Source organism: Lonchura striata, chromosome 3, assembly GCF_050655825.1.
Source record: "Lonchura striata isolate lonStrDom1 chromosome 3, ASM5065582v1, whole genome shotgun sequence".
In the NCBI taxonomy this organism is placed as follows: Eukaryota; Metazoa; Chordata; class Aves; order Passeriformes; family Estrildidae; genus Lonchura; species Lonchura striata.
This window is the reverse complement of record NC_140705.1, coordinates 86,677,408-86,691,511: the sequence shown is the minus strand read 5'-3', so window position 1 is coordinate 86,691,511 and position 14,104 is coordinate 86,677,408. Positions and strand designations below refer to the sequence as shown.

The 14,104-nt window shown below is 44.1% G+C and overlaps 1 protein-coding gene across 18 annotated transcripts in view; it reads right to left on the bottom strand.

Moving 5' to 3' along the window:
• The window catches only part of CFAP61 (cilia and flagella associated protein 61), a 99,589-nt gene that overhangs the window by 33,589 nt on the left and 51,896 nt on the right, over window positions 1–14,104 (bottom strand). For all 18 annotated transcript variants that reach the window (XR_014953871.1, XR_014953869.1, XR_014953875.1 and 15 more), the window contains 5 exons: window positions 11,119–11,287; window positions 9,116–9,272; window positions 3,925–4,214; window positions 484–811; window positions 168–259 (listed from right to left, as the gene is read on the bottom strand). Coding sequence is in view for 1 of the 18 variants with exons in the window: in XM_085575631.1 (XP_085431757.1) it covers window positions 168–259; window positions 484–811; window positions 3,925–4,214; window positions 9,116–9,272; window positions 11,119–11,287 (1,036 nt within the window). In the remaining 17 variants the exon portion in view is untranslated. The remainder of the gene's footprint in view (window positions 1–167; window positions 260–483; window positions 812–3,924; window positions 4,215–9,115; window positions 9,273–11,118; window positions 11,288–14,104) is intronic.

Here is a 14,104-nt window from a genome sequence, read left to right as displayed (position 1 = left end):
GTGGAAAGAACACCCAAGAGGTTCAGTTAGTTCTGTGACTGCTCCAGGCTTTCTCTCCAGCTGCACCTGGTGTGTACTGTGTCTCCAGAACCAGCTACCCTAAACAGGAACATCTCTTCAAACAGAAAGGGAGCACACAACAAGAAAAGTTCTATTATTTAACTTACATGATCATGCATGTCATGTTCTACATCCAAGGGCATGGGGATTCCAGGCTTGGAAATATGCAAGTAGTTATAACCTCCAGGAAGAACACCACCTACCATAAATGAAAATATGAGATTTATTAAGTCACTAGCAATTAAGAAAATAATGTATTTGTTTGTCCTCCTTCTGCCATTATCTTTTTCCAGTACATAAGGAGCCTTGAGTGCTGTACTGCCATGAGATGGGACCTGAGGTGAGATAGACCTGCCTGTACTATAGAAGAGCAAAAATACCTGAGAGGGGATGGAAGTGTGACAGAAATCCAGCTGGACATACCTTGAACTTTACACCTTCTGTATATGGGGATGAGCCTGTCTGAACCTTCTGGTAGCTCAGAACTGGGCTTAGGGGTTGAATCAAAGAGACTCAGCATGGAAGCAGCAAGCTCAAAGCCAATCTCCTTGGAGTTGAAGTTGCTGTGTGTTAATTCATCCCTAAAGTATCTCCTGGAGAACTTTGTCAGAGGACCTGCAGCCCTGATGCTGGCATCATTGGTGTTGAATTTGGCATCAATCACAACTCTTCCATCAAAAACAAGGCAAGCATCACTGATGGCCTTACAGGTTTCATAATCCAGCGTCCTGTAGGCAAAGCTAAAAAATGCCTAAAAAGAGATGCAAATAAGTAAAGATAATTGTATATTACTTAGTGGCTGATTTCATAAATCAAAACCCAGACCTTATTCTGAATGTTATTTTACAAAACAAGAATGTGAAATACAGCATGATTTTAGCAACACTGCCACAGCAGAGAGATCCTCCTGATTAGCATTTACAGCTACCAAAGTTAAGACTAAGACAGCAGAAAGGAAAATTACTAGACTTATCTGCTTCTGGTTATTAGATAGTTTAAAAACTCCAACATTTGCCACATCAAACAGCCTGAGTGGCTCTCCATATTTTCTGTGTTAGTCCAAAGATGGAACATAGGCGTGAACTTTTTGTGAAGTTTGTTTCCTTTCAAATGCTCAAGCCAGCCTGAAACCCCAAGGAACAGAAAAGCACCAATGTATTTGGAATTTAGCAGGATAATTGTGCATTACAAGTGTTTTCCCAATAGTTGAGTCTATTTACCAACAAGCTGAGTTACTTTGGCTAACCAGCATAGGGACAGTCAATGAAATGGAAAGATTGTAAATTAAACTTGTTCAGAAGGAAATGTCATCCTCATTCCAGCTACAGCAGTGGAATTTCAGTCAGTGGAAGCAGCAGAAGCCAAGGACCCTAAATCCATAAATTCCTGCTCTAAGTCTCAAAGAAAGTCAAGCAATAATTCTCTCCTTTTGTTTTCTCATGGCATGGGCACAGTCCCTGTCCTGGGGCACAAGAAAGCAGAGCTCCTCTCCCTCCACAGAAGCTGGGGCAGCACGACCAACACTACAAAGCAGGTGGTGCTGGGAGCAGACAGCAGATGTGGGAGAAGCAACAATAATGAATAGCATCCTCAAAGTTTTCTCTGGCAAAGGATAAACTGAGAGCTGGCAGAACACGGTCCCCAAACGAGTGTAAGTCAAGAGTGCCCATTGGCCACAGAGGAGTGAAAGGATTAAGGCTGAGAGATGAAAAGGCCCAGATGAAGACTGTCCCACTGCTCCAAGGGTTTGTGAAGTCCCAGAGCCCTCACACAGAGCTTTTCCTGCCATGAGTGCCCTCAGCTTTTAAAACCATCGGACAACAAATTGCTGCCCCACCAACAAGAAATACTCCTTTACTGGCTGAGGAAACGGTGGAAGGGTCTCAGATGAGCACACTTTCCCTTGCTGCCTTCATTCTGAACAGCTCAAGACTTAATTGTGGCAGGCCAAAGAAGCATCTGTAATCTGTCCTTCCCTTAGCACCAGCTCAGGACAAATCTGTGACTGGGGTAAAGTTGTTACCCAGCTGTACCCCGAAAGAGATTTCTTGGGGACTAAGGGCAAGTGTCAGATACTCAACTGCCTGAAAGAAAAGGCACAGGGAGCTGGAAATTTTAGCAGCGCTGTCATAAGCAGAGATGTGGCAGTGAAGGAGCCAGAGTCCCTGGGCTTGTTCATACATAAACTAAGTGATTAACCATGCACAGCAAAGGGAATTTTGACCATCTCATGAAGCCAAAAATCAAGGAAGCTCTGCCCAACAGGGCAAAAGGACCACACAGCCCCCATTCTTCAAGCTGACGGGCAGGATAGTGTCACCAGAGGGGAGGGCTGCAACCTCCAGGTGGGAGCCATCTGTCAGCCTGGGCAGGAGGTAGGGAAGAGGGAGGCTGCTGCTTTAGGGAAAGAAGAGATTTTCTGCTGTTGCTTTTATCCTGCAGGACTCAAAAATTAAGTCCCTAAGAATTGCCAATCAACAGTTGATACTGGCTGAAATCCCAAAAGGCCCAGAGCTGCTGCAGAGACAATTCCTGCAGAGCCTGGTCTCTCATGAATGCAGTTGCCTTCCTGGTGGAGCTGATCTCCAGAGCCTGCTCCTCTTCCGAGTCCAGCCTCCCATACGGCTGGAGGCAGATACAGGAACCTTGCATGGCAGCTGAAGTAGTTTTGGAAATACAAAGCCCTTGACATCACAAGTAATTGCAGGTCTTTCATCTTAGAGGCTCTGAAAGAGAGACCTCCACAGGGAAGGACCGTGGATGAAGGACAGTGGATGGAGGAAGGAGAAGCATGGGGCAAAAATGGGCATGAGAAAGAAACTCCAAGGCAAGGGGCATCTGAAGGAACAGTGCAGGCCACGCAGACAAGGGAATGGGGAAAAGGGAGGGGGCTGAAACTGGTCAGTGGATACCAAGTAGCAAAAAGCAAGAGACATGTTGAGATCTTTGTGGAAGGATAAAAATAGATTTCAAGGAAAAAGGAGAGAACTTTAAAAGCTGCATATAGAGAGAGTGGGAGGAACATCACTACTGATATAGAGAATAAAGTCAGGAGACTGCTATGGATAAAAGTGCTCTGTGCTTCACCCCCATCACAAAGGGCTTAACCATCCCTATGTGAAAAAGAAAAGGGCTGCAGAGCAGGAGGGCCAGAAGGGACCCTGACACCTGGGGAGCTCCCTGGGAGAGGCACAGGGCTCACCCTTTCCACAATTAACTCCAACAGCTGCACAGAGGAGAGCACACACAGTGGGGAGTGCGAAGGGTCTTGGTGGCTCCCTACATATGCAGGTTTTGAAGTGACTCACTCCTGTGGATTAGCCTTAGGAAAGGCTAGAACCTGCCCCCAGTGTCATAGCAGAGCCACACCTGTAAGCATGCCAACAGTTTCCATAAGATATTGGTACTGGAAGTGAAAAAAACTGCAATCATTGATGTAGATGGAAAGGAACCTGCATAAAATATATAAATATATTTTCATTAAGTTACATACTATCCCAGTGGTTTTGGCTTCTACTATGACAATTAAATGCACATAACTATAGATAGGCGTAACTGCACATTTAAATAAGAAAAGGATTTCTGGAATTACTTTGAAAATTAATTAAGAGTATTTGTAACTCAGCAGTCACAATTACTTGTGTGTCAGGTGACTTAAATACATTTTAATCCAAATCAGTCAGGACATTAACAATAGGTTTATTTGGATTTTTAAAAAAATAATAATTGAGACTAACAAGTGAACATTCAATCTCCTAGAGACAATGAGGAAATAGATAACTCTGTGAGGGAGCAGGTAAATTTGATAACTTTTGTGTTAAAAAAAACCAGCCTGAAGGAAAGGTGCAGGAAGCATGTACTTACTGAGCACTGCAGTTGGAGGAGGTTTGAGGCAGTGGTGAAGGCAGCCCAGGTGATGAGGCCATGGTCACTCTGGCCCCACTGTGCCAGGACACTGTCTGGGTGCACGGCCACGCCCGCCTCTGCCAGGGCCTCCCCCACCGTGCACTCCAGGGTGGTGTCAGCAAGGCAGGGACTGGCAGAGCTCAGGGGAGCCTGCACGAGATGGATGCGGGAACCATCAATCCCAAAGGATAAGAGAGTTTCTACTGTCGTGTAAATGTCAATTGTATTCCCATAGACAATGACGTTCCCTAAGAGGAAAAAAAAGGGTGAAAGATTTCTAAGACATACAATGAAAACCTTATTAGTATAACTTAAGATGATAATAACCTGGAATTGCACTCTTTGACTCTCTTATTTCTCTGATGCTATGAAGCAAACAATGTTACATAGCAACAGCAGCTAAGATAATTTAGTGAAGAATCTGTACAAAAACATTCCATAAAGTAGGAAAATACTTAACACAGAAGTATGATATTCATCCTGACCTTATAATCTAATTATTTTGATTGAAAAGCCTCTAGGGGAAAATAAATAAATAACCATTTTTATTTTGTTCTCCCCTCTCTCCCTAATTTTGTTCATTCAAAGGACCGATGGAAGGGGGAGCAGACAGAATCAAATTCAATACAGCCTTCAAAAAACCCCCACAAACCATGGAAAGGCCAAATTATAGACAAGCCCTTATACCACATGGAGGTCACCAGTGTTGCCACTCCCTTCTGCCAAAGCCTGATCTCCAGAGAATGGAGATGGCCCCGCAGGGGTACCTGTCCATGGTGGTGAGGAGAGCTCGGCACAACTCTGAAGGCAGCTGCACATGGCACAGTACCCAGCTCAAAGCCAGTTCCATCCCTGCTCACTGCTGGGAGCTCAGCAAGCTGCAGGCAGACATCCATCCAAGCAGCTGCCATGACAGCAGCGTTTAGGAACTGCTGCTCCTTCTGCAGAGCATCAGCACCAGCACAGAAACAACTCCTGAATCCAGCTCCATCCTTCTGCCCTGGGCAAAGGGAGCTCAGATCTGATCAATCTCTCCTGCCTGGCACTACATAGCTGCAGGGCAGGGCCCTGATCATTCTTGTCCTGATCTGATGCCACTTCAAATGGCACAGTCAGAGCTGAGTAGGAACATGAGGAGGGGAGGGGCTGTTCTGTGTGAGCACAATGGGGCTCTCCAGCCTAAGGGCTAAAGCCCTCCTGACAATAAGAGAGACAGAGCTGGGAGGAAGCAGAGCACCTGTGTGTTTTATCTCAGGATGGTTTCATATACAACACACCCATGTTCCTCTGTGCAAGACTGAGACATGCTCCTCTCCCCTTCATTCCCTCTGCCCCCTTCTTGGAACAGGAAGCATGTGTCTGTTCTGTAATCCACTAAGCCTTTAAGCAACCCAGGCAAAATGGAACTCCTCTCCTGGGGCTAAGGACCCTCATCTGAGGGCCAGAGCCCAGCCCTGCAAGCTCTCTGTGCACCACCACATGCCCCACAGCTGTGCCACACTCAGCTGCCCTGAGCAAGTGGCAAGGTCTAGAGGGAGGCAGGAACACCTACACCGGCCTGCCCATGTCTGCATCAGCTCCTTTGTTTCAGATCTGACCTATTAGTACAAGGATGCCTACAAACCACCTTCCCAGTGCTTTCATGTGTCTCACCCGGGCAGTGCTGCAACCAACCCACACGTTTGTCTCAACGGTGACATTTCCGTCTTGCCACAAGTGACAGCATCCCCAGTGCCATGAATTGTATTATTTCATGGGCTAAACTAATCTCACTGGACCATGTTTTACTGCATGAGATGCAGAGCAATACTAATCCGAGCATGCATATAGCCCCAGCTCACAAGAATATTAATGATAAAAATATTAACAGATGTTCTATTATTCCCCTTTGACTACAGAGTTATTTCATTCATCCCTATCAGTTTGGCTACTTGTAGCTGCCAAAGAAACATCTCTCTTCAAAGCTGCCAGAAAAGAGACTTGCCCCCTGAGTACACTGCACACCAATGACAGAAATCAGGTTTCTACTGTTCACAGTAATGATCCAAGGGACAGAACTATTTTACCTGCAAATGTATAAATTTGAAAACATAAGAAGAAAGAGATCTTACTACTTCCATAAATATCATATAGAATACAGGAATGCTCCAGTGTGTCCATCCAGTGTGTCCTGGCCTGACTTCCCAAGCCAGAAGAATCTATCCCATAGTTTGTGCCTGCCAGGACACCTGTCTGCAGTGACACTGGCCTCAGGAGAGTGCCAAAAAAGAAGACAGATGTAAGCCTAACTGTTTTTTCCGAGTGACTGATCCTCTTGGTGTAATGCAAGAAGCAGCCAGCAGAACCCATGGGTAAAGACCAGCTTTGCTATACTAATTTTCATTAATGCCATGCACTGGCAGTGCAGGCCAGGATGTGGTGTGCAGGTGCCGACAGCCTAATGCTACATTTATGTACTTTCAATATGCAGGGAGTGAAACATACAAGGAGTGAAGAGGCTGCTGTGGCTGGAAAAGGAGGATGAGGAGGGCTTCCCCGAGTCATAGCCGAGAAAAGCTCCATTCTGACTGCAGGGCAAGGTTGGGCTGAGACCCTTCACCCTTGGGCAGCACAGCCCCCTCAGAGAGAAGCTCAGTTCCTGCATTAGACAGTGGCATTTGGGATGGATAAGATCAGATAAGAGTCCTACATTTCTCAAGGAAAATTAAAATTCTGTTTGATATGGTAATATTAAATACAACTGCATTAGATCAGGAAAAGCAATGCTCCTTTATTGACCTCTTGTAAATCAACAATTTACTGCTTCTGCTTACTCCAATATTAGTGGTTTTTTTAGATGACAGTGCTAGTAGTCTACAAACTGCAGATATTCATTATGGAGTGAAATTATGTCCACTGAACAGAGAGCAGGTCCTCAGGATGTTTTTATTATTTAACTACATGAAAATGTATGTATCTGTGAGTAAACATAATTACCTTCTACAGAAAAAACAGCCATAAATAAAGTTCATTACAGTAGTTTTATTGTTTATTACCTGAATGTCAGCATCCTGCTGCAGAGCAGACTCATTAATTTTCCACAAGTAAGAAGTACAAGATTTTGGTGACCCTAACATGACCTGAATCTTTGCAGTTTGCAAAAGCTAAAGCAAAATCTCAGTATGAGCTAAGGCATTAGTGGCTCCAGTCAGTGATTCATGCACTGGAATTTTAATGCAAGAGTATTCCTACAAACACACTTTTAATAAGGCAGTAAACTATGCTTAGGTGAAGAGAAAAAAAAATAATTGCTTCATTTTGGGCCATTAAAGCAGTTTTGTTCCTTACTTTACTTCCATCCTACTTTTATTTTCATTGAAAGTGCAGAGCTAATAAGAGATGAATTTCAATTAGTCCCAATTTCAGCTGTAATAGGTTCCATGCATTAGGTGGCTGGGTTTCATCAGTAAGCCATCATGGTGGCCGTGGGACCAGTGCTTGCCCTGCTCCCAGGCCCTCAGCAGCAGAAAGCCCTCCCAGAGCCCTGGCACAACTGTCAAGACTGAAGAAACAATGTCTGTAAGAAATACAGCTGGAAGAAGAAGCAGGCTGAGGAATATGAGAACCTGAGATCAGTGGAGGAAGACCTCTCTGACTGGGCACTCTGCACAGCAGTAGAGAATGTGATGGGAAGAGAAAGAAGAGGGAATTGAAGCCAGAGGAGGAGGAAAGGGGAAGGTGTCACATCTGTCCTAAATCACATCTCCAAAGGTGCCTCCAGACCAACCTCATCAGTGGTGTAAATTTATCTTCTCTATGCATGAAGCCAGGCCAGGGCCTCATTAAGAGATGCAGCTCCACCTTGCAGCCAAGGCCAGCAGCAATAACAAAGTGAAGATGAACATCCCATTACTTCAGCACTGCTGCTGGAGCAGGTGCACTCATGCCAAGGCAGGTGAGCCAACACAATTGTACCATTTGCTGCCAAGTGACTGATTCTCCTGGCACTGTGCATCCCAGCCAGCGGCTGCTCCCAGGCACAACCCTGTGTAGGGGCACCGGAGCACATTCCTGGACTGGGCACACAGGGAGTTACATGAAGGACTAGCAGCAGCAAACAGGGAAAGCTAACACCCTCATCTGTCTATGCAAAGTCAGCTGCTGTACCAGCTGGACTATGTAGGCAGGGCTGGTACCAGCTGGAGGACAGGTGGAGCTGGACTGCTCCAGAGGCCAGGAAGCTGGCTGAGAAACACTGCCATGTTTATGAACCCCTGTGCTGATCACAGCAGGACCTGGAGGATGATAAAGGAATTCTCAACGTTTTTAGAATTTCCCTAAAGGACTGCCAAGCAGGTGTGAACCTTGAACCACACCAAAATACTGCCAATTCTCTTACAGTCCACAAACAAGGCAGGTAAAACACATCTTCAGAAAAGTCCTGCTTTTACACTCTGCCAACAGGAATTCCACACAAAGACATCTTTCCTGCTTTGAACTCTTTTGACTCAGAGCCATCAGGAACTGACATTTCATGAACTCATTGATTCATTGGTCTCTGTTCTTCTAGTTCAAAGTTGACTCAGAAACCTGGATGGTCCCAAGTATTTTCCACAGCATACATACAGTGAATGAACTAGTGAACATGCAAACAGAGCACACGCAACAAGGTTGAGGAAATACAGGGATGGTGCACATCGGCATAAACGTCTGATTTTAAGGGTTAAAAAGTGACAGGGACTTGCAGTTCTATGTGAAAAATCTGTCACTGATGCAACTGAATACAATGCTGACAGACACTTCCTAATTTAGGCTTGTTTTCTTTGTGTTATGCCACAAATCTAGATATTTTTCTATACAGTAGAAAACCACATGCACTAATTAAATTATTATTTCACTGGTGAATTAATGACTCCAGACAGATTTGCATTTGGGACTTATTTGGTTTTCTATAATAACTGCAGATAATTAATCTATCTCAAACCTTTCTTTCTCAGCTAAATACGCTGGGTATCAAAAAAACCAAAAAGTTCTAAATTAATCTGGAAAACAAAGCGCAGCAGATGAAAGACTGTTAGAATTCATCATGCACCACTCATACCAGGGAATAAAGGAAATAATAAGCCTAGGAAACATTTCTGTAAGTGTGTGTGCTAATGAAGCCCCTTACCTCTGGAGCTGATGAAATTTTCCTCTAGCCAGAGTGCTGCCTCCAAGCAGTCCTGGGCGTCATTGAGAGTGAAGTGATTGGAAGGGACTTTCTGCATGTATCTCTGTGGCCATTGACTCGTGACTTCACTGATATCTGCTCCCATCGGAGCCAAGGCCTGAAGAAATTAGTCGGTGAGTGGATATGGCACAGACTTTGCAGATGTTAAAACACAATAACGTTCTCACTTTGGCTACCCAATGGCTGCTGTTCTGGCACATTCCAACTCTTTGTCACACTCAGCAGTAGCAAACACACCCATGTCCACAGGCAACATGGATCCTGTTGATCTGAGTGCACTTTTGTGTAGGTGTTCCCTATTTCCTGTGGGATGTGGGTGACCACTTCAAACAGCACTGCTAGTTCAAGTGCACATGGCAAATGCCAGGGACTGTACAGCAAATAGCAGAAACGTCCCAACACACAGCAGGGGATAGTCAGCAGCTCTCTGAATAACAGATCACTTTTAACAGCTACGCCTCCACCTTTTGTCAGCAAAAATCAACCTTCTACAATGACAGATTTTGTCCCAGAGAAAGGGATCAAAACCTGCTTGATAGCTCAAATGTGAAGATTCAGTAACATGTTCACTGTGTAATGCTGCTTTACAATAGCAAACTCAGTTTAAGCTGTACGAAGCAAAAAGGGAATCTCAGCTCTGACTTCCTCAGCACCACTGAGCCATGTCCTGAACCCTGTTCTCACTGCCAGCCAGATCTACTGAAATACTTCTGAGTCATAGAAAACCAGGCATGACACTAAAAGATCTTACTCAACAAGTAAATCTCTAAATCATAACACATGATGTTTTACTAAGCATTAATTTGACTGCTTACCAAATAAGGAGCAACTTACGAAAAGGATGGACTAGAGCTCTGTGTAATAAAACAGAAGCCACTAATTTCTTCTTATCCTTTTGTATAGCTTGAAAGTGAGAATAGATGACAATGATGGAATTTCTTCTCAAAGGCAGATAAAACCTGCCTTTTCTCTTGCTATCTTTAGCTTTTTCCCCACTGTAGTTACTTGCCATAAATTATTTTGCAAGTCAAGAGTTACCTTTTCCTAGGAGCACTTTTCCAGCCCACACTTCAGCTTTTGTTTCATCCCTACTGAGCAGTGCCCATGGGCTGCTGTTTAAGTGTGCCTCTGCTCTGAGAAGGGGTCACGAACCACACAGCCTGCTGCATGCAGGTGTCCAGACACCGCTCTGGGACGTGGTATAGCCCTGCAAAGCTGCAGACATTGCTCACATCCATCTCCTGATTTTAAGGGAAAAATGCCTTGCTCATAACTCCTACCCCCAAACCACCCAGGTAAGGTAAAGACCTGCAACAAAGGGGCTGTACCAAGCTGCCTGTTTGGTTATGGGGCCTGATGGCCTCATGGGGATACAAGAGCCAGAAGCCACCCTACCCACAGAGTCTGAGTGGAAGCTGACCCTGTGGGGTTGAAGCTCAACTTGATTCCACATCTTACGTGCAGCTAAGGGTCTGCTTCAATCTCACTGGAAACTCAGATGTGTGCTACAACACCAAGCAGCACCATGGACGTGCCTAGGCATGGTCATCACGTGAGATGAGCAATTAATTTGATAAGGAATTCTCTCAGATTCCAAAAGTAGGTCAAATGGTGTTAGACCAGCTGGAGTTAAGTCTCTTGTGTCTGGGACCACATGTCATTTGAGCCTGCTCCTTAGCAGGTTTAATGGTTATGGTGGCAAAAACACCAGCAGCTTTGCCTTCTGCCCAACCCTGAGCAGTAAACTGCTGGTGGGAAACTGTCCGACCCTACTCTCCTCCAGCTTTTGCAGCAGCACTGACACAGCCTTACAACCTGCTGCACTACAGGGCTGCAAACTGCTGGTGCTACCCTTGCTAAGGCTGCTCTGTCTATTCTCAGGAACACCACTTACTGTAGAAAACCTGGGAATACTCTGCTCTTTCATTCTGCACACAGCTCACCTGGTAGCTCTGTCCTGTGCACAAAACCAGGTAGTCATACGGCACTTTCTTCTCCTTGGAAACAACAACGTATTTGGCACTGCGGTTTATGCCCGTCATTTTACCAACCACAATATTAACCCAGGAACAAAGTGACATCTGTGCATAATCTTCATCATTAAAACAGTGGCTGTGAAGAAAAAATATCTGTAAGTGACATTTCGGCAGCTGACAGCAGGCATTAATTAGACATCTGGTGAGTTCAGCCCAGACCCCCAGTGGTTCCGCCTGCTCCCTTGCTCTGCGTTTACTGCAGTCTATGGTAAAAGATTGGGCATTAGGAAATACTCAGTTACAAATTGACAGATTTCTACTGAACCCAAACAAGGTCTTCCAGCACTGGGCCTTACAATCATATAATTTAAAAACAAAATCAGAAATCTATGCTTTACTCTGCTTTTCCTTTGCAGGCTGATGCAAGGTAGAAGCTTTTGAACCTGCAAAGAAAATAATTCAACAGTACAATTCCTTCTCCAAGACAAGACTTCTTTACTCAGCTTTTCCTCAATTTTCCTTCCTTTGCTATTCAACTTCACCAGTCGTAGCTAAGGTGAGACACAAACGCAGGGAATGCACCCTACCATTTTAGCATCCGTATTCCAAAGTAGTAGTCCAAAAAGTTTAAAAATAAATAGAAAGCTAGAAAAATCATTGTCAGAGCTAGAAGTAAAACACAGAGATCTCAAGTCTCCTACTGGTGACCCTTTTCCAAAAGAACTTTTCCACAATGCAAGAATGACAAATACTGAAATCACACTAAACTGTTCCTGAGTAGTGTGCTCCAGGATGTTCTGGGTGTGCATGGAGCACACATCACAAGCAATGTGCTCTGACAATGTGAATTCCGTATCAGTACCCTAAAAATCACATGTTGGTTTTGACAGTCTCAGACAAAACACCCCATGTTTTAGGGGTGTTACAGCCTGTTCCAAGCAAAAAGCATTGGATATCCCTATGCGTGGGAGAAGTATAAAAGATCTGGAAGTTGCTATTTAAAAAAGCCAATTTTAAAGCAAAATCCAAATGGAACAAAACCTCTTTTAATGCCTCAACAATGAAAATTACAATTATTTCCAAAGGCTCAGAGTGTGTCCCCACCAAGGAGTGTCCAACCAAGTAAATACCAAGACACTTACTTATTACTGCATTTGTACCACACTCTCTGCTTAATAATAGCTTTTGGCAAAGACAAAGATTCCTGAAGATAAAATACTTTCATACAGATGTGCAACAGACACATCACTATAAAACATGAGGAGAACGTTCCCAACTAGGCTCATATAATGACTCCTGAATGCCACTGAGCCTGGCAATGGCCCACCATGGAAATGCACAAGAGGTTGCTGGCCACCGTGCAGATACAGCTGGGCTCAACTACATCCCTCCCCAGTACTGAAAACCTGCACCAGGCAGAGCTTGTTCAGTTAGATTCTTTCAGTAGAACTGGACAAACCCATTTATAGCTTTGTAGAGCAATAAACCCACAGGATCTAGTGAAAAAGAATGCAACAGGTTTAAAACACACAAAAAAAAAGAATGGCTGGCATCACACAGGTATTTGGTTTGTGAGACCAGAGCAGCACTGCAAGAAGAAACACTATGAACAAACTATGTGAAAGAAGCTGAGTCTCACCCCTGCCAGGACCTCAGGAGGGGAATGGCCAATACAGAGACCCTGGGCTTCACCCAGGCTGTCAGCTCAAGTCACCACAGAAAATACACGGCCATTTAGAGGCCCGAAAACTTCACTTTCTATGTATACTTAGCGATTAAAAATATTCCACTTTCTCCCACAAGTGATTAAACAGAAGGGGTTGGGCCCATGCTCAAGCATTTGATGCTTTTCTGTGGCACCAGCAGCTGCAGCAGAGAGTACAGGCAGACACCAACACTGACAGCTGCTGCTTTGCCATTAATACCAAGATACACAGCCCAACACAGAGCTCCTGGTTCCAGATTAATTGTTGCTACCAAACTCCCAAAACTGGTATACAGGATGCCATAGGAACAAATACAGTTGAATTCACAACCTGAGGAATTTTAGGATTGAATTGCCAGGCTTTTTGTGATGCTCTGCATCCTCTGTACTCACAGATAGCAGAGGAAAAAAAAATAAGGGAAGAAAACCACTGACAATTCTGAACTGTAGCAATACACAGATCTGTAAATAAAATGGACATTAAGGACAGACGGAAGTTTTCAAAAGCACCTCTATAATTGAGGTACCACAGCTCCCAGAAGATTGACACTCCAAAATCACAGGGATGCTTTTGGAAATCATACCCTGCAGAGTTCAATTTTCACTCTTAATCTGCTTTCAGATTTTAACAGCTAAATCTCTTGAGGTGGTTCTGAACTGCAACTTTCTGTCAGGAATGATGCTTAGTTACTACAACTCTTTTCTACAGTGAACTTAGGGAAGAGACTACATGCATTTATGTGAGAATAGAATTCCTTCGTTTCCTAGATTTGCACTTGAACACACCTCTTTCTACAGTACAAAAAGTAACACAGGCAACTACTTTTACAAAATACCTTCTCAGGGCAAAATTACAAATGAGATCAGATGACTTTAAACAGGTTCCCACTGCTTTATTTTCACATCTTTGTAGAGATTCCATTTGCAAGGTTCAGCAAGCAGACAGCAGACGTGGAGCTGATTTTAAAGTAATTTAAAGAACCAGCCCTTTAGTGCACTGCAGCTCATGGAGGAAAAGATTTGGTAAAATACAATGTAAAGCCCCCAAAGAGTCACATGCCAAATCTAAATAACTTAATATAAGTTCATTCCTCAAGTATTCAGAATAACTGATCCATTTTAATTTTATGCTTCTCAAATGTTCAAAACAATCATGTTCAAGTCCACAGCGATGATTTAATCCAAAATAAAACCCAAAATTACTGTACTTAAATGAGAATTACGTACTATGAACTTTAAAGAGGTAAG